Source organism: Acomys russatus, chromosome 22, assembly GCF_903995435.1.
Source record: "Acomys russatus chromosome 22, mAcoRus1.1, whole genome shotgun sequence".
NCBI lineage: Eukaryota > Metazoa > Chordata > Mammalia > Rodentia > Muridae > Acomys > Acomys russatus.
In genome coordinates this window covers 12,195,268-12,214,085 of record NC_067158.1, presented here as the reverse complement: position 1 = coordinate 12,214,085, position 18,818 = coordinate 12,195,268, and the positions used below count along the sequence as shown (strand labels likewise).

General features: G+C 54.4%; 1 protein-coding gene across 4 annotated transcripts in view; it reads left to right on the top strand.

The window, feature by feature from the left end:
- Camk2b (calcium/calmodulin dependent protein kinase II beta) overlaps positions 1 to 18,818 on the top strand; it is an 89,826-nt gene that overhangs the window by 40,945 nt on the left and 30,063 nt on the right. For all 4 annotated transcript variants that reach the window (XM_051164689.1, XM_051164687.1, XM_051164688.1 and 1 more), the window contains exons 3-4: positions 12,071 to 12,130; positions 18,316 to 18,370. In XM_051164689.1, the coding sequence (XP_051020646.1) occupies positions 12,071 to 12,130; positions 18,316 to 18,370 (115 nt within the window). The remainder of the gene's footprint in view (positions 1 to 12,070; positions 12,131 to 18,315; positions 18,371 to 18,818) is intronic.

Sequence of the window (18,818 nt, the reverse complement as noted above, 5' to 3'; positions counted from 1 at the left end):
TCCTGCCTCATGAGGGATGGTGATGACAGTGCTGGGAGGCCAGTGATGCCCAGGAGGTGGCACTGTGGAGAGTCCCTCCTGGTTCTGATTGGCAGACAGAACTCTGCCTTCACCACCCACCACTGTCTGCATTTCTCTGTCCTATGATCCCTGCTGCCCCAGCTGCCTGCCCTTAGGTGCCCAAGGCTCCCTAAGCCTCTTGCATCCTTTGGAAGGGGTGAGAGAGAGGGTGTCAGGTGAGCTGTCCGCTGCAAGGCGGGTAACTAACTCCTTTTTGAGGGGATGCCTGGCACCAGCTCTGTCTTATGATCTCATGGGTTCCCTCTACACACCTCAGTTTTCCCAGGTGAAAACGAAGATGCTCCGGGATGTGCTGGCTGCCTGGGTGTAGCCGTGCCTGCAGCCCCTTCCCCATTGCTCCTTTACCTGGCCAGGTGGCAGTGGCTTCACATGGACACTGCTGTCCCCTGCTCACTCAGCCCTTTTCTCCGTGCAGCTGTCCTCTGGGCAGGCCTTGGGCCAGTGGCTCACCTTGCAGCCTGCCAGCTCCCAGCCTGGAGCTAAGATTTTATAGCACCATGCCACCCACCTATTGTGTCCAGCTCTCTGGGCAGTCTCTGTGCGATTGTCCCAACTTCCTCCTTCCTATATGCTGGGTTCAGACTTCTTGAAGTAGAGAGAAGGGATGGGGGCCCCCAAAACACTGAGGGATGCCGAGACACCTGCGGGCCACCTTCATTTACATCTGTTATTCAAGTTCACTGCAGAGATGGGGTTGCCGCTTTTCCTCAGATTTTTTCCTACATCCCCAAGACTATGGGGGCACTGTGGGCCCCATATCCAGTGCACGCAGAGTGGGGGCACAGCTCTGGTCTTTCCAGGTGCATAAGGAGGAAGAGGAAGTTGGTATAAAGCCCGGAAGAGACAAGGCCTCAAGTAAATGACAGTGCTCAGAGTCACACACACCACGTCAAGGGCCACAACACTCAGATTTTAAATTTTAATACTTAGCTAAATAGAGAATTGCGAGACATTCAGTCTGTGAATGTACTGAGTAATTAGAGATTATTGGGCTAGTCTTAACAAAGGCAGTTAAAGGAAAATTAATTGACTGAGGTAGCGAGATCATTAGGCACAGGGGTCTTAGAAACAGATTTTGTCATTGCTCCCTCCGTCCACGATCACACTAAGCAGCTGCCCCCTTAGCGGTGGTTTTGCTGTCTCTGTAGGCCCTGTACGGAGGTAAGCCGCAGCCTCGGAAGCCTGTGCAAAGGGCACCCTGGTTAGTGACTATATGTGGAAGGGACCGTGTGAATGGGGAGCCTGCTCCTCAGCTCTGCTGTGGGAACCTGAGTGTGTTCTCCTCAGGGTCCGCATTGCTGCCAAGAGACTGTCTGCCCATTCCCAAAACCACATGGACTTATCAGGTGCATAGAAGGCATCAGTCTGAAAAGAAGCCGAGGGATCGCAGAGTCCCATAGCTAGTGAGTAAAAGAACCCAGATGGGGCAGGCAGAGGGCTCACAGGTGGGAGTCAGATGTCCCAGGTGGGGTCTCATATCACCGACAGGCCTGCCATCACAGGTGTGCTGCCCTCACAAGTGTGCTGCCCTCACAGGTGCGCTGCCCTCACAGGTGTGCTGCCCTCACAGGTATGCTGCCCTCACAGGTGTGCTGCCCTCACAGGTGGGCTGCCCTCACAGGTGTGCTGCCCTCACAGGTGTGCTGCCCTCACAGGCGGGCTGCCCTCACAGGTGTGCTGCCCTCACAGGTATGCTGCCCTCACAGGTGCACTGCCTTCACAGGTGGGCTGCCCTCACAGGTGGGCTGCCTTCACAGGTGGGCTGCCCTCACAGGTGTGCTGCCCTCACAGGTGGGCTGTCCTCATAGGTGGGCTGCCTTCACAGGTGGGCTGCCCTCATAGATGAGGACTGAAGTCCAGCAAGCCCCTTTTGCCCTCAGGCGTATGCCCAGCTAGACCCAGCTGCATGCCTGGCACCTGGCCACCTGAAGGCTCACATGGCATCTTCTGCATTAGGGGACACACCCTGCCTAAAGCTTATAGAGCGACATCCTGATGTCTCAGGGTCCTGGGGGTGCTGAGGCTGTACCCAGGAGAAGAAATGCTGGAGAGAGGGTCCACGTCTTCTCAGACACCTGTCTGGGAATGCGTGTAGCATCAGGGTCCACACACGAGTTTCTTACATTATCTGGCAGTTTGCCTTTCTTGGCCTCACTACCCATAACCCCCCAAACCCTCCTACCCAAGGGATACGCACACAGAATCCACAGAACTGGGTTAATAGAGACGAGGCGCTGCAGTGCACAGCAGCTTGAGCTGGCGCTACAGGCAGTGCCCTCTCCTCCCGGATATCTTCCTCCTTCCCATCTCCCTGGTCGAACACACACACTCCCACCTCTGTCAGTAGGAGCCCAGGGGTGTTTCTGAGGGGCTTGGGGTGTGGAATGCCTTTCCTTGCGAAGCACCCATCCCCTAGTGCCTGCGTCTGCCTGAAACTGCTCTGTTCTATTGACTGTGCTTGGGCTTATGGGGTATGGGAGACAGGTGAAGAGCCTTGGGAGGGCTCTCCGTCTCCAGGGTCAGCCATCCTGAATCAGGGATCCAGACTGGGTTTGCGAAATTTAGCATCTAATGAGCAGTTTTTATCTTTTAACTGATGAGCGGCTTTATTTATATTATTATAAACCGATAAAAGATTAAGTATAACTATGTCCCATATTGCGTTCTTATACTAAAAATTATCTTTAAAGTCCGCCAGAAACTTAAACTTACCCTGGCATCCCGTGTCTTATCTGGTAGAGCGAGCAAGGCTATGGAAGACAGTTCATAAACTCAGCTGGTTTAGTCTAAGTTTCTGACATCTAGACCCAGAGAAAAACCAGGAGTGGAGAGACAGTCCTTGTTTGGAGACCCCTGGTTCTTGGGGGCCTCACCTATGAGCTAGAGAGAGGATGAGGTGCCCCAGGGCTGGGTCCCAAAGACTGAGGTCAGTGTAGTTGGAAGTGGCTGCCAAGGGTTAATCTTTGGAGCCCCCTTAACTATACTGTACACAAATCCACCCCTAGGTTGTGGTAGGTGAGGGAGATGCGATCATCCCCATGGGCCCCTAGTCATCAGGGAAAGGCTGTTCATGAGCTCGGCTCTCCTAGGGTCCTTTGGTCCTCGGTTCCTGGGCAGGGAACGTTCTTGCAGGGCTATGGTTGGGATTTTGAGCCTCATCAGCTGGTGGGCATTCGGAGAGGCTCCTGAGGATGGCCTGTAACAAGGGAGTTGTGAGGGCTGGGTTCTGGGCCCTCCTGCCTCAGCCTCCTCTTCTGTAAAATGGGTGAGATTGGCTCAGGGTGGCCTGCTTTTTCTAGCTCTAACATTATCCCTTAAGTCTGGAGCAGTCCTGCCTGCCACCTACCACCCACCACAGAAGACGAACACAGGGTCCCAGGGGCCCGTGGCCAACCGTGTGGACCCCTGTTCGAGGCCTGTTTCTCAGCAGCTCATCTCATCTCTCCTGGCTTGGACTTTGGGCCCATCCCAGTAGGGAAAGGGATGCCCCATAGCTGCATTGATAATCAATGGTAGGCACTCAAGAAGTTGACTGACAGGGCTGGAGAGATGGTTGAGTGGTTCAGATCTAGAAGGACCTGGAATGGAGTCCAAGCATCTTCAGGGAGGCTCATCACTCCATCTGTAACTCCAGTTCTGGGGCATCCGATACCCTCTTCTGGCCTCTGTGGGCACCAGGCATGCGTGTATATAGACATTCATATAGGGACACTGCTCATACACATAAAATAAGATTTAAATTTAAAAAGAAATGGGCTTGCAAGAGCTTGAGGCGAGCGTTGTGCAGATTGAATCTGGGTACCAAGCTGGTGGGGTAGTAAGTAACATGGAAGGAAGGTGAGATGGAGTCCCAAGCCACCTACAGAGGAGCGGGGCCTGGAAAAGGGCTGGGGGCCACTGAGTGGTGCTGGTTGGGTGGTGGACGTTCTGAAGAGCTGGAGGCCACATGGGAAACAGCTTCAGAGAGCCCTAAAAGGTGCGGGAGACTCCGGCAGATATCCCCTCTCACTCTGCAGGAGCCTCTTTCTCGGAGGCCAGGCTAACCAGGTCAGGATGCTTCCCCGTCTCAGTGTCACCCAGAGGAGCTGCAGCCTAAGACCTGGTGTGAAACAGTCCATGCTGTTCGCAGACCTGAGGCTGGGGACCCAACAGGCCCAGGCTTCTCTCACTAGGAGAAGATGGTTCCCACAGTGGGATGACAAAACTGTTTTCAAGGCCAACTCCCCTCCTTGTCCTCCCTTGGGAGTTGGGGGTGCTGCAAGCTGGCCTCAGCTGACTGGAGATGCTTGTGTATCCGGCTTCTCTGACTGCATAAAATGTGACAGGACTTCTCTGGATGGTTTAGGTGGCTGGCTGGGGATAGAGCCCAGAACAGCAGTGAATATTGTGCATTGTATAAGGGGGGTGGGCTGGAGCCACACAAGCTCGCTTCCTAATTTTTTCCCCCCTGTATCCAGTGCTTCCTAGCCTTCTGGGAGCAGGCTTCAGGCTAGACTGGGTCCTAGGTGTTCAGTGTGAAGCTCTGGGCAGTAGCTGCAGTCTCTGGACAGGACAGGAAGGAGGTGGGCACAGTCGGAGGGAGAGGCAGAGGGTAGGCACAAGGACACCATGGCGGGAATGTAGCCCTTAGCCTTGAGGCGGCCTGTGATGTAAGAACGGTAAGTGAGTGTTGTACCCTGGAGGCCACTGACCCCAAGAGCTCTTACTCTTGATCCCATAAGTGCTCTGTCTCCAGCACAGAGAGAGCCACAGCTCACCCACCGTCCCTGGAGGGCTCTTTGATGGTATCTGGAGAGGTAGGCTGCCCTGGGACCTGTGTGAGAGGAGACATCACCTTAGGTGTAGACGGATGGCCCCAGAGCTGGGAGAGGGGACAGCTGCTGTAGGACAGCGATTGCTCAACTTAACAGCTGACAAAACTGAAGCTTCAGAGTCCAGGCCCCTCACTTAGATCCGTTCCTGTTCGTAGGCAGTGATGTAGGGGTCCTGTCCCGGGGCCATAGGCGTAATCAGCACGATAGCCGACACTGGTCACATGAGATGAGTCTCTAGCTGCAGTCACGTGAACTCAGAGACCAGGGAAGAGCGTGCGTGCAGACCCCGAGGCTGCTCTTGGTGAACACAGTGAATCAGCAGCATGGGGGGAGGGGGAGACAGGCTGCGTGTTATGCAAAAGGAGAGGTGACCCAGGTCCCCACAGAAGCATGTTTGCATAATTCTGTGACTTGCAAGGATGGGTAGGAGACGCTGTGCCCTGTGGTGATGGTGGTGCCGGTGGTGGTGGTGCTCGTGCTGGTGCTGCTGCTGGTGGTGGTGATGGTGCTGTTGGTGGTGGTGGTGGTGGTGATGGTGATGGTGGTGGTGCTTGTGCTGGTGCTGCTGGTGGTGGTGGTGATGGTGGTGATGGTGGTGGTGGTGCTGCTGCTGGTGGTGATGGTGGTAGTGGTGGTGGTGGCGGTAGTGGTGAGTTACAGTACTATCCCTAGAGACTGAGCTGGGGGTACACATGATTGAGCATGTGAGGACTTCCTAGTTTCTCTGTTATGGCAGTACACAGCACTGACCCCAATATTAGGCCTCATCTCACAACCTTGCTGCAAGATGTCAGTTTGGCAGTAAGAGAGCAGGAACGCCAAACCACATCTCTGCCTCTGTCCAAGCTGTGCCCATGTGCAGAGAGAAGGTTCTCGTTTCTGAGGAGGGACCTAGGAGTGGAGCATCAACTGAAATGACAAGTGACCCTGTGGAGGGAAGAGAGCGTCCTTGCCAGCTCTGCAGCCCACATGCCCAGGCCCCAGAATGACAGCCATCCTCACTAGTTGGGAAATAGTTCAGAGGCCTACGGCTGTGTTGTGGGTGGCAGTTCCTGGGAGAACTGTGTGCTGCCTGCAGGTGGTCAGGGTCCCCTTAGAGTCTGCTTCCTTTCTCGATGCCAGTGGGGTGGCAGGCAGCTGTGGGACACGCACACAGACGCCTCTTCTCGTAGTGACTGCTGGCTGATTCTGTCGAGTTAATTGCTAGTTGCCTTGCCGCTTTCTTAAGAACAAAACTGTACAAAAAGCCACAGTGAGAGCCACCTCTTTCCACATCTCTGGCCTGCCATCCCTCAGCCTCCAGTGTGGGCCTGACTGGAAATCCTTGCTGTCTCTGGTCCTGGTGGTTAAGCAGGACCATCTGTCTCCTCCACTGTCTGTCTCATGATCACCTCCACCTGTCAGGTGCCTACCGACTCCCCTGAGGCTCTTGGAGAGCACCCTTGGAGAACTCCTTCAGGAAGGAGTGAGGGAGCTCTCCCAGGCCTGTTCAAGGCCAGTGTTGCAGAGACAGAAGCCATTCCCCCAGGGGTTGAGCAGGGTTCTTTGCTCACTCACAAGAGCCACTTGTCTTTCGAAAGAAATAGTCTCTGCCCATGATCCACTTTCAGCCTCTGTACCAGCTGTGTCCCCAAGACTCAGCAGGCAGGCCCTTCTGCAGCCTGCGTACTCTGGGCTGGTTTATCTCCAGTGTGAACCAGTCTGGGGCTTTTCCCCTTGAGTGACATTCTTTCTGCAGAAACGCCACCCAGTTCAGCCTCCCATTCCCTGAACAAATCCAAGGTTGGAGCTTCAAGGCCTCCCTGACTGGCCCTGGGCTAACCTGCACCAGGCCTGAGATTTGAACTCTGCCTTTCCGAAACTCACCTAGGGTCTGTAGGTGACCAGGGCATCAAAGCCACTCCACGTGTAAAGGTCAAGGATGTCCCATAATCCCTAGTCTTGTGGCTCAGTGCCACAAAGAATTGGCAACTGGGTCCCTGAGCACACTGTCCCTTGGGAGTGTGAAACTCTGATGCTAAAGTTCCAGGTGGATGGGACCAGGTGGATGGGACTTGGGATTGAGGTGTGTTGTTAGCGGGCTGTGCTGGGCCAGTGTACCGGTTGTTATGTGATGCAGCTTTTCTGGGGCCTCTGAGATGTCAGGAGACTGACTCCCAGGCTGAGGTATGTGGCTGAGAGAGATGAGGAGAGCAGGATCCTGGGGCTGAGCCAGTGACCTTGAGACAGGTCTTTGCACATGGCTGAAGACAAAGGGACAGGACCTTGGTCCCTCTGCAGTCTGGAGCACCGGCTAGGCAGGGTGCTCCAGGGTGCTCCCTGAGTCATGGCAGTGAGAATCAGGGTGGAGAAAGGCCTTCTCCGCCACAGGTCTTTGATGTTTGAACAGGACCAGTAATGATGGATGTGGCTTCTTTGTTACCGCCTTGAAATGGGGAGAGACTGAGCCCTCCAATGGACCTTGCGAGTAGCTACAATTTCCTGGACATTCAACCAAAACCTTATTGGCCATCCATGTCCCATCGCTGCTCACTGGGGAAGGCCAGAATCCTGTGACATGCCCTGGCCATCAGGAACTTCCAGCTCCTCCTCATCCAGTGTCCCTACAGCCAACCTGGGCAACATAGGCAAGCTGACATCCACCTGAGTCAGCGTTGCTGGCTTTAGGTTTATGCTCAAGGCAGCTGATTTAGCCTGAGGAAGCAGAGGCTAGGAAGCTGTGGCCAAGCCTTTCCTAGCCTCCTGTGCACCTGAGCAAGGGCAGTACGACCCGGGACCCACTGCCGCCCCCACTACTTGGGCTGCATATCTCTGGGGGTCCCTCAGAGATCCCGAGTCTCCTTACAGAATGGAGTGCTCCCGTGATCACCGACAGCCTCCCTGGGGTGAGTGCTGGGATGCCCACTGATAAGTGGGGAGACCCCCTGAATCTATCTGCCCTACATCAGGCGTGGGTGTACCCTCAACACAATTTTGTGCTTAGTCCAGCGGCAATCCTTTGGGACCAGACACTGTCATTGTTCCCATCATTCAAGCGAGGACCAGCAAAGGAGTGTCACTTATCCCAGGCCGTATGACATATGAGAGTCATGCCTGTACAGCTGCATGTGGGGTCTGGTTCCCAGAATTGCAGAGGCCCAGGACCACAGATGGGAGTGAGGGAAGGGTGCCCCTCCTGTGCAAGTGGGCTTCACGTCTCCCTCTCCCTGCCTCTCCTCCGTCCCACCCAGTGTCCTCCCATGACAGCCTGCAGCTGGCAGGGCTGGATGCCACCCACGTCCCTCCTGTCCCCTGCTCGTTGTCTCCTCTCACTTGCCACCCCAACCCCCCCCCCCTGCTGTGAGTCACCTCTGCCAGGGAGCAGGTTGGGGGGGCAAGAGGGTGGAGAACGGGAGGCAGGAGGTGCATGGAATGGGAAAAGAATCTATGCCTTCTTATGTTTCTAGAAAAAGGGACAGGAAATGAGAGTCACTTGCAGAGATTGGCTACAAATGTCATTTCAGCTTGTCCTGTGAGGCCTGATTCCCCCCGCCCTGCCCCATTTCCTGCCCCCCCCAATTCCAGGTGCTGAATATCTGGAGCCACACCCAGGAGGAGATTAAAGGGGGGCTGTCCCTCCTGTCCCCAGCCGCCAGCTTGCTAACCACTGCCTCTTGGGGCACTTTTGGAATTAAACAGGTCACCACCTGTAACACTCACAGATGGTGCCTGTCGTGTGGCAGGTGCTTCGGAAGGACATGTCACAAGCTGTGGCCTAGCCGCCAGCACCTGGGGGGCAGGCCCTGCCTCTGTCACCTGTAAGGTGATGGACACTAGCCCTGTCACTTGAATAGTGACATGGAGTAGTTCCACACTGCTCCCTGAACCCTGAGAGAGTCACATCAGTGCCCAAAAGCCGTAGAAGGAACAGCTCCTGGGCCGGAAAGGCAGCTTGAGCTTTAAGTCATAAACCTTCCTCCCCAGGGATGTAAGAGGTTTGCATGGGCTCAGTTCCTGCAAGTGGGTGATTCAGATTGTCCGGGGTCTTACAGTGATTTTCATGGGGCCATGGGGTGAGGGAGGAGGCAAGCCTTGCCGTCGGGCCCTTGCCTGTATTGCTTGTAACTCTGTAGGAGCGTTCGCAAGAGGAAGGAGATTCTTCAGTGTGGAAGGTGCAGGCTGCGGAGGATGCAGGATAAGGCTTTTGTCACAGCCCTTGAGTATGGAAGAAAAAGCCTCGGCTTTGAGGCTGAACTGGGTCACCTGCTCTGCTGGTTCAGGGGAGCATCCTGTGTGGGGGAGATGGGCTGCCTCGCCCTGCTGTGACTCACCGAGCATGGGTGTGCAGGCACTGTTGGAGCCATTTCTTTTCTCGGGTCTCTTGAGAGCCTGGATCTCGCTGGTGCCCAGCGTTGGGCTCCACAACATGCCGCTGAGCTTGGGGACACTTGAGGTTTGTGTCTGGCTGCATAGACTACCTAGCGAGCCAGGCCTGCACACTGAGATCTTGGCAGAATCACCTAGAAAAGCTTTCAGGCCTCGGCATCCCCGAGGGCGGCGTCTCGGGACACTCCATTATCATTAGAAGTCAGGCAGGCGGGTGGATAATTGCAGGCTCCGCTTTAGCAAAAATTTTGAGTAAAATTGTGTTGGGTATTTTTTGTTTTGTTATTTTCTGATAAGTACTTTTATGGGAGTGAAGATGAATGCTCTATTCTATCTGAGGGATGTTCCTCTGGCAGGGGGAAAAAATAGCACATCTTTGCCTGAGTTTCCCTAAGCAGCTCTCTGGCGTAGCAGGTGTGTGTGTGTGTGTGTGTGTGTGTGTGTGTGTGTGTGTGTGTAAAGTGTACATGTGTGTGGCACTGCCAAAGTAAATGAGCCAGCTTATATACAACCCCTTATGTGCCCTTTTCTTGTTTCGGGTGCAAATTCTCATCACCTTTGAGCTCCTAACAAGTGGTGGGGCTCAGGAGCTCCATCTCTGAGCTTCCTGTCAGAGAGAGAGAGAGAGACATGAGGTGACCCCCTCACCCCCAACTGCACTCCATATGGGGAGTGCCAGGGCGAGTTATCCAGAAAGAGTGAGGAGGCAAGGGCTTCTGGTGACACCGTGGGCTGAGGTCTGAGTCTGAGGGGGTAGAAAAGCCTCCTGGGTTTGTTCCAAGGACGTGCCTCTTGTAGGCATAGCTGCCCCAAATAAAGGTACAAGTGTGTTTCCACAGTGGTCCATACCCTAGACCACACTGCCCACCTCAGGCAGGCATTGGCCACAGAGAAGGCTCAGCTAGGTCTGCTTTCTGCAGGTGGACGGTTTTCCCCAGCACTGGGGACCAGAGAGCCAAAGACTAGCCTGCACACCTCCTAAACAGCGTGTTTAAGCGGGAGCTTGCATTCTTCCTCTTCTGTTGGCCCTAGGGAGTTCCCTTTGTGAGGAAGGCACCCCTCTGAGGGTTGGATTGGCATATTCATTATGGGCTCTCCATTCTGGGAAGGGCTCAGCACTGCAAGAAGCAGGGGTTTTAAATGCCGACTCCACCCCCTCCCTGTCCTACCCCCTCCCAGTCTTGGCAAGAGGCAGCTGCTGTCCTTAATGCTAGTGCTGAAAAGCCTGTTTTTTTCCCCCTTCTCTCTCTCTCTCTCTCTCTCTCTCTCTCTCTCTCTCTCTCACACACACACACACACACACACACGTGCACACGGGCATGCACATGTGCACATACAGACTCACACACATAGTCACGCACACACATGCACGCATGCAGGCACATGCACGCACTCATGCACGCATGCACATGTGTACATACACAGACTCACACACATAGTCACGCATACACATGCACGCATGCAGGCACATGCACGCACTCATGCACGCATGCACATGTGTACATACACAGACTCACACACATAGTCACGCACACACATGCACGCATGCAGGCACATGCACGCACTCATGCACGCATGCACATGTGTACATACACAGACTCACACACATAGTCACGCACACACATGCACGCATGCAGGCACATGCACGCACTCATGCACGCATGCACATGTGTACATACACAGACTCACACACATAGTCATACACATGCACACATACACACACTCACACACGTAAGCACACACATGCACACACGCACATAGTCACACATACAGACTCACACACGTGCATACACAGTTGTGCGTGTACACCCACACTCACACCAGCAGCTGGGAAGATAGGTTGTGCATGAGCTGGGGTGAGAACTGCGAACTCTTTCCTTGCTGCCCTGCATTCTGCTCTGGCTGTGGCTGTAGCAAGGTGTAGCCCTCCCTTCGGCACACTGGTCTTTGGTAGGGCGCAGCTCTATTGCTAGCTCTATCAGCTTTTCTGTTTTGTTTTGTTTTGTTTTTCGAGACAGGGTTTCTCTGTGTAGCCTTGACTATCCTGGACTCACTTTGTAGACCAGGCTGGCCTCGAACTTATAGCAATCCACCTGCCTCTGCCTCCCAAGTGCTGGGATTAAAGGCATGAGCCAGCACGTCTGGTCTCTATCAGCTTTTTAAAAGCTTCTTGGCACCTTTCTTTGGAATATAAAAACTCTGCCTAGTGAGTTGCTCCATCTTTGGGGGCCTTAGGGAAGGACTGCCAGAGAAGCAATCACTGCCTATTGGCCCTGCTGGGAGGGGGTGGGGGAGCTACCGGCAGGCAGGCCCTCTGAGAACTCAGGGTCCATATGTCCTGTGGCTGGTCACCTCAGAGCCTTGTGGGGCAAGGACGCAGTGGGCTTTGGCCTCTAAGGCCACATGCTTGGCACCACCTGGCAGGCACACTGTTGTACAGACCCCATTGCTAGAAGTGGAATTAGAGCTGTAAGTGAAGGGTTAAGTCTAACAGACTTCCTGCCCTTTGCATTGTTGGAAACACTCTCAGCCCAGAGTTAAGCTACTCACTGCCTCCTGTGTTTGTCTCTGTCCCAGGCACCAGTTATTTATGGCCCTAGGTATCCACAGCCTCTCTCTCCCTTGCAGCCAGCCAGGTGGGTGTCCCAGAGGCCAGGAAGTGGGTGGACTTCTCTTTTTACCAGATCATCCCTTGGGTAGCCTCTTGTTTGGTGACTGCTACCCACACTTGGGGACTTATCCTGATGTGGCAGCCATGAGTCCCTAGCTGCTTAGGCACGAGGTGATACTTTGCCCTTTTCTGTTGCCAGATCACCAGAAACTGGAGAGAGAGGCTCGGATCTGCCGTCTGCTGAAGCATTCCAACATCGGTGAGTGCCCAGAGGAGGGCAGACTGGGTAGTTTTGAGAATGCTACAGAGATATTTAGAACCCAGCACCTTGGACCAGTGACCTCTAAGCTTCACACATGGGCTGAGTGGCCAGTGGCCAGGACTGCTAGCCCAGGAGGGAGTGGGCACTCAACAAGAACCTATTGGCCCCATCTGCCCACGCTCAGCATAGACGGAAGCAAAGGCAGGATAGTCACAGGATTCTGGCTTCCCTGCCAAGCCTTGGTCCCCAGAAGGCACAGCTGCTCCGCCTGTCGGGCTCCTTCCGAAAGATGAACAGACAAATGTTCAAGGAGCTGCTGGGACTAAGGTTGTGCTGACCTGGGAAGTTGGCTCAGCTCTTCCTGGGTCATTTAGTCCTTCCCTGGCCATAGCAGGGCCCTTGTTATGCAGGGACCCACCAGACTGCCTGCCTGTTCCTCCCTCCAGGACTGAGGAAGAACTTGAGAGCTCAGCTCTTACCCATGCTGGGGAGCAGGTGGAGACACCCATCTGCAGATGCAGGCCCAACTGATCACAGAGGCACTGGGAGTCCTGGGTTCTTCCTGCCAACGTTTCAATTTTGCCAGGAATCTGTTTTAAAGGGGCCCCCAGGGATTGCCAGCTTGGGAGCCTGGTTTCTACATCCCTTCCCAGACCAGGGGTTGAGACAGAGAATGAGGGTTAGCCTGCTTTGGGGATGTGGGCTTCCTGTTGCTGTCCCACTCTCAGGTGCTGAAGGCCCACAGCCCAGGCTGAGAGTCGAACAGGGAAAGATAAAATCTTTCACTCCTAAGGCTGGTTCTCAGCCACCAGTTGATGGCTCCTAATCTTAGTCTCAGAGCCTTACCCTGGTTTTCTGCTTCTGGAGACAATGCCTCACTGTGTAACCTTGGCTGGTCCTGAACTTGCTGTCACTAAACTCATAGAGATCTACCTGCCTCTGCCTCCCAGGTGCTGGGATTAAAAGTGTGCACCACCACACCCAGCATAGAACTTTATCCTCTTGACAGGCAAGTATCTGGGCCTGGCCTGGAGAGCTGACTCGGAAGGTCTGGGTAGGTCCTGGAACCTGGATCTCAGCAGGCTGAGCCTGCAGCTCAGCGCCAGGAGCCTGTTACCTCACCACTGGGCACTGCTCCTCTTCTTGGGGGACCATGGAAGATGGCACCCCAACCCAGCTCCAGCAGTACCTGCAAGCCCTTGCTTACCCGCCCCACTGTGCAGCAACCCAGAGTGGTAACTCTGTCTGTGTTTGCACATATTGCCTTTTTGGGGTTGAGTGGGTGCCCAGGTGTGTTTTAGGTTGCTGTTTTGTTCAGTCCTGCAATAAGACATCTCCCAGAAGCCTAGTATAGTTCTGGATGGGTTCCAAGCAGTGGCCTGGCTCCAGCTTTCTGTGTGGACTGCAGAGAAGGGGCCACTAGAAGTCCTTGCAGTAGCTTCATTTTGATCAGGGTTAGGACCCCAAAACAGAACATTCCAGAACACAGGCCCAACTCTGTGGGGCTCCTGTGGAACCCTCTCCTGAGATCCAGGAGCTCTCTGAGGAGGTGAGGGGCTCCTAGGGCTACCCCCAGCCTTGCCTCACTCCCCTCACCTCAGCCCCATAGTCCACCCTGGGGTCATGAGCAAGTGCAGGGGGGCTGGTCTGGGAGGTGGTTCTGGTGGAAGAAGAAAACTCTTTTAGCTCACTGTTACGGAGATGTCAGCCCAGGACCTGGGGAGGCAGCTCAGAGGGCAAAGTGCTCACCCATCACAGGTGCCTGATCCCCAGCACCCATGTAAATACCAAGCAGACATGGTGCCAGCCTGCAATCCTAGTGCTCAGGATGGGGCAGGACATGCCCAGAGTAAGCTGGCTGGCTGAGTTGGTGACTTCCAGGTTCAAATGACAACTCATTATTAAGGCTGAGAGTAATTGAGGAAGACACCCGGTATCAACCTCTGGCCTTCATGTGCACCCACCCACACACATACATGTGCCTCCACACATGTGAACATGCATATATGCATGTACACAGAACACACACACATGAATGCACACATGCACACACAAAATAAGTGACAGTCCATGATTGCTTGGCTTGGTTGCTTTGGGCCTGTGGTAGAAGCAAATGTTGGGGGAGACCAGTTCACCTCCTCTTCCTCCTCTTCCTCTTCCTCCTCCTCCTCCTTCTCCTCCTCTTCCTCTTCCTCCTCCTTTTCCAGAGGGTTTATCTGTGTAGCTCTGGCTACACATAAACCAGACCAGGCTGGCCTTGAACTCAGAGACCTGCTTGCCTGTGCCTCTCAAGTGCAGGGATTAAAGGCGTGTGCCACCATGTCTGGCTAGAATTTCTTTCTTTTGAAGGCTGAATGATTCCCGCAGCATGGCTGTTCCACATTTTGTTTGTCCATCCATCTTTTGATGGACACTTTGGGCTGCATTGTGAATGGCACTGCTGCTGCTCTGATAGGGCACACAGGTGTGAGTCCCTGCCTTCAGTCTGCTGAGTGTACACCTGGGAGCAGTGTTGGCCACGTGTGACCCGTATTTAACCCTTTGAGGAACCACATGTCTTCTTATGATGTAGTTTGCATGGTATCTGTCTTGCCTACTCTATTTGAAGCGCACAGTCAGGGCAATCAGATTTTACAGAGGAAACACACCACAGGGTTTGGGATGGGTTTTGCAGCCACTATGATGAGCACCTTAGGTCTGGGGCCTGATTCCTATCTGCTGAGCTGACACCATCCATAAAGTGAGTCCCTCGACCCTCAGCTGCCAGCTCCATAGCATCCAGAGAGGGCTTGGCCCAGCGCTTGCTCTAAGGGTGGACCCAGTCTCCATCAGAATGAAAAGCAACACTGGGCAGGTGCAGCAGCCCTGGATGTGGCCTGACCTTTGCAGTGCTGTGAAGAAGCAAGAAGATTTGCCTGGATCCCCTCCTGGGAAGAGGCCCAACTCCTTTAGGCTGTCACCCTAGTTTCTGGGCTCCGGGTGTCCTGCTGTCAGGCAGAAAGCTCCCCCCCCCCCCCGAGAAGAGAGCCACAAAGCAGGACTGACAGGAGACATCCCCAGGCCTTAACAGATGTGAGGAAGGGGTTCTTCTGGCTTGTCCAGAAGAAGGTGGAGTGAACAGAGGAGCCCATGTGGTCTTGGGCCCTGTGCCACTCACGGCGGGGTGCCCAGGTGAAGAGGCTTCCAGACGAGGTTGTGACAGTGAAGTTGGCATCTGTGTGACACTTCTCCTTGAGCACAGATGGTCTACGCCTTACCTGGATGTGTCTCTGAGCTCAGCACCATCCCCCAGGGGAGTTCCAGAATTCACTATTCAGCACATGTTTATAAATGCCTGCCTTGTACCAAGCGAGGCCACTCCCAGGCTGCCTTAGGTCACTTATAAGAGCTGCAGGCAAGATTTCTGAGCACTAGCCCACTATTGGCATCACATGCTTGACCTGCAAGATGGGAGTCAGTGCCACGGCGAGCCAGGGGATCATGAGCAGAAGGACCCCCAAATCCTCTAATGTGTGGGTGCCCCCAAGCTTCTTTGCCCTCAGAAGCCACAACCCCAGCTGGCCTTGAGAGTCTGGGCCTTTGCCCCACTCAGCAGAAGAGAAAGGAGTCCCTAGCAACAGGAAGCCCCACACAGCACAAGAGGAAGATGGACACGGTCCACACCCCTGCATTCCTCTCCCCTGGGAGACTCAGACAGGTTAACTGGGTGAGCTGTGCCCCTGACCACCTGACCTAGACCCTCCTGGCTGTCCTGGTAAGAAGCTGTGGTGAACTCTTCCAGCACCACCTCTGTTACCAACAGTGTCGTTTACTTCCTGTCTCAAATAGACTTTGTCACAATTCTGTCATGTTTTCCTTAGCCTTTTCTGGGAACTCATGGGTCTGATTCGCTGGTTAGGGTTTCTTCAAAGCCATTAAAATAAGCACCTGTTTTTAACAATGGTGTCCACATACCTGCTACCTTAATTCCATATACACAGAACTCTGTAGTTCCTTCTGCAAGAAAAACCTGTGTCCTAGAAAGGAGATGAGACCCATCTATTTGATCAAGATGGGCCAAGTCTCTTTGGCCTCTAGGCCAGTGGCTGAGAACAGGCAGCCCCCAACAGTCTTTCCTGGGCATGTTAGGGGGCGATGAGGCAGCTCAAGGACCAGCTGGGCCTTCAAGGATTGATAGAAGAAAGTCCTGCATCTGTGACTGAGAGAGAGAAAGACCCTTCTCTCTTCAGAGTGGTGTGTCTCAGAGTGGAGGCAGCTGGAGCATCTTCTACAGGCCACCCTGATGGGCCCCCACTAGGAAGGAGCCAGAATGTGTTTTGACTCGGCCTCAGGGGTTTGTTGGAAGGTTCTAGAAGGAGGATGCAGCAGGCATCAGGGATTCATCTTGACTTTGGGAGACATGGATCAGCCTGGACAGTGTTGGGGTCCAGGTAGAAACAGAGAGTCTAGGGGGCCAAGTAGAACAGGTATATCCTCGCTAAGTCCTCACTAATGGGCTCGCATAGCCTAAAAGAGCTGACAAGGATGTGAGTCCCAGAGGATGCTTTGGGTAGGGTCAGGGAAGCTATGCTACTGCACTTAGAACCAGCAAATGGAGGAAGAAATGTAAGGGCCTGTGTACACAGTAGCTGCAGCCAGGCCACTGCCATGGGCTTCAGACTCTTAAATCTCAGTCACCTGGTGTTTCTCATACCCTTATGACAGTGGTGACATTGACAGACAGGGCTGTGGCTCAGGGAGCATGCACATAGGTACACAATTTACAGCACCTCGAGAGTGGGAGATGCTTCCTCCCACTTTATAGAGCTTCAGGCTGAGGCTCAGGTGACTGGGAAGTCCCTCCCAATTCACACAGCTTCTTTGATATTGATAGCCGCAGTGCGTGTTCTTTTGTTTCCTGTCTCTGTGGAGAGCCTGGACCGCCCCCCTGGTGTGAAATGCACCCATGGAGCTAAGGCACCTAGAACCAAGTTGAGGCAAAGGGCAGACTGGGGTTCCCAGGCATAAGGGTGCTATCAGGATGGCACCTGGGAGGACCAGTGCCAAGAGGGAGGGTGCTGGCAGCCAGCTAGAAACTAGGACAGTGGGGAGGGTGCCAGGAGGAGGCATTGTGTGGGCTGGTTTTGCCTAAGGTCCTGGAGTCCTGTGGGACCAAGCAAGAAGGTGGCTGTTCTTCACTCTCCAGCCTCGTGGCCCAGTCTTGGGTGATGGAAGACAGCAAGAATTTAGCAATGCAAAAAAAAAAAAAAAAAAAATTAGCAATACCGAGAGTACAAGGGCCGGGCTGGTAGTGTGGGCTCCCTGAAGCCAGACCCCCTAATCCCACAGCCCTGCTTCACCTTTTGTGGGCTGTATGCCCTTGGCCTAGAGGGGTGGTCTAGAGGGGGTGGTCAGTGAGATAATTGAGTGGACATGTGCAAAGTGCTCAGGGCAGGCGCCCCTAAGCAGCATTGTTCTAGCAAATGGCAGAATCTGCATGTGGGGGAGCTGGGCCCAAAGTGATTGGTTCCTAGAAAATCCTTACTGCTTGGTGCAAGGGCAGCCCACCCAACACCCCGCCACACCTCCTCTACCAGCCCGACCTCACCATGGCTTTCTCGCTCTACCAGCCTTAGTTCCTCGTTCCTCACAGCCCATCAGCCCCTGCCTGCCCAGGTAGGGACTAGGTGAGAACCTGAGTAGAAGTTCCCAAGAGGTGTCGGGGATAAGGCCAGAGGAGGGAGACTGTTAGTCCCCACCCAGTCAGAAGTCAAGTCTGAGCCTTTGAAGGCTACCACCCCTGGCAATCCTTCCAAGCCGAGGCCCTGTCCTGCTGAGGCAATCCCAAATGAATAATAGGTTTGTTCCCTGCAGAATCCTCTCCCATAATGATGGCTCCTGTCAGGGGCTCAGCAGTGAGCCTTTGCTGTGTTTCCTCTTGGTGGGGGGGGGGGGGCGGAATAGGAGAGCAGAAAGGGGCCAGGGGAAGAGGAGGCAAGGTGTGGCCTAGAGCTCCGTGGTGCTCCCTCAGGAGGTTCAGCTGGCAGCACCTAAAGCCAGCTCCCAGCTCTGTGGGCCACAGAGAGGAGCTCCCTCCCCTAGGTTTGCACCACTGGTTCAGTGGGCCCAGACTGAGTGGAGGTAAGCAGTAGGGAATATTCTGGGCTACCTCCCTGCTCCTTATGACTTCTCTGTCCCTGCAGTCCGTCTCCATGACAGCATCTCTGAAGAGGGCTTCCACTACCTGGTCTTCGATCTGTAAGTGCCAGGTCCAAGGACCCTTACCTTCTGCCCGCAGCACCAGCACGGGTGGGGGGTGGGGTGGGGGCAAGGGGCGGGGGTCCTCCTCAGGTTCAGGAGCATTTCTGTCCCCACATCACGACACTCCTTGAGTGCAACTCTGCAGCGGGTTACCTCAACACGCCCAGCCATATCCAGCCTAGCCACTGCTGACTTGGCTGTGTACAGATTTATACCCACAAGGCTGAGTCTGACCCGCTGAGGTGGTCCTCCGTACAGAAAGCAGTGGGGGGAACACCACAGAGACCAGTCAGTGCCCGGTCACCTTCCTCCCTCCTGAGGCCTGTCATGCAGGGTTCGCACACGGCTAGCTGGCATGAGCATATGTGTTTGTAAGTGTGGGTGGAAGGATGTATGGACAGGCATCTGTGTGACCGTCCCTGAGCTTGTGAGAGTGTAAGTGCAG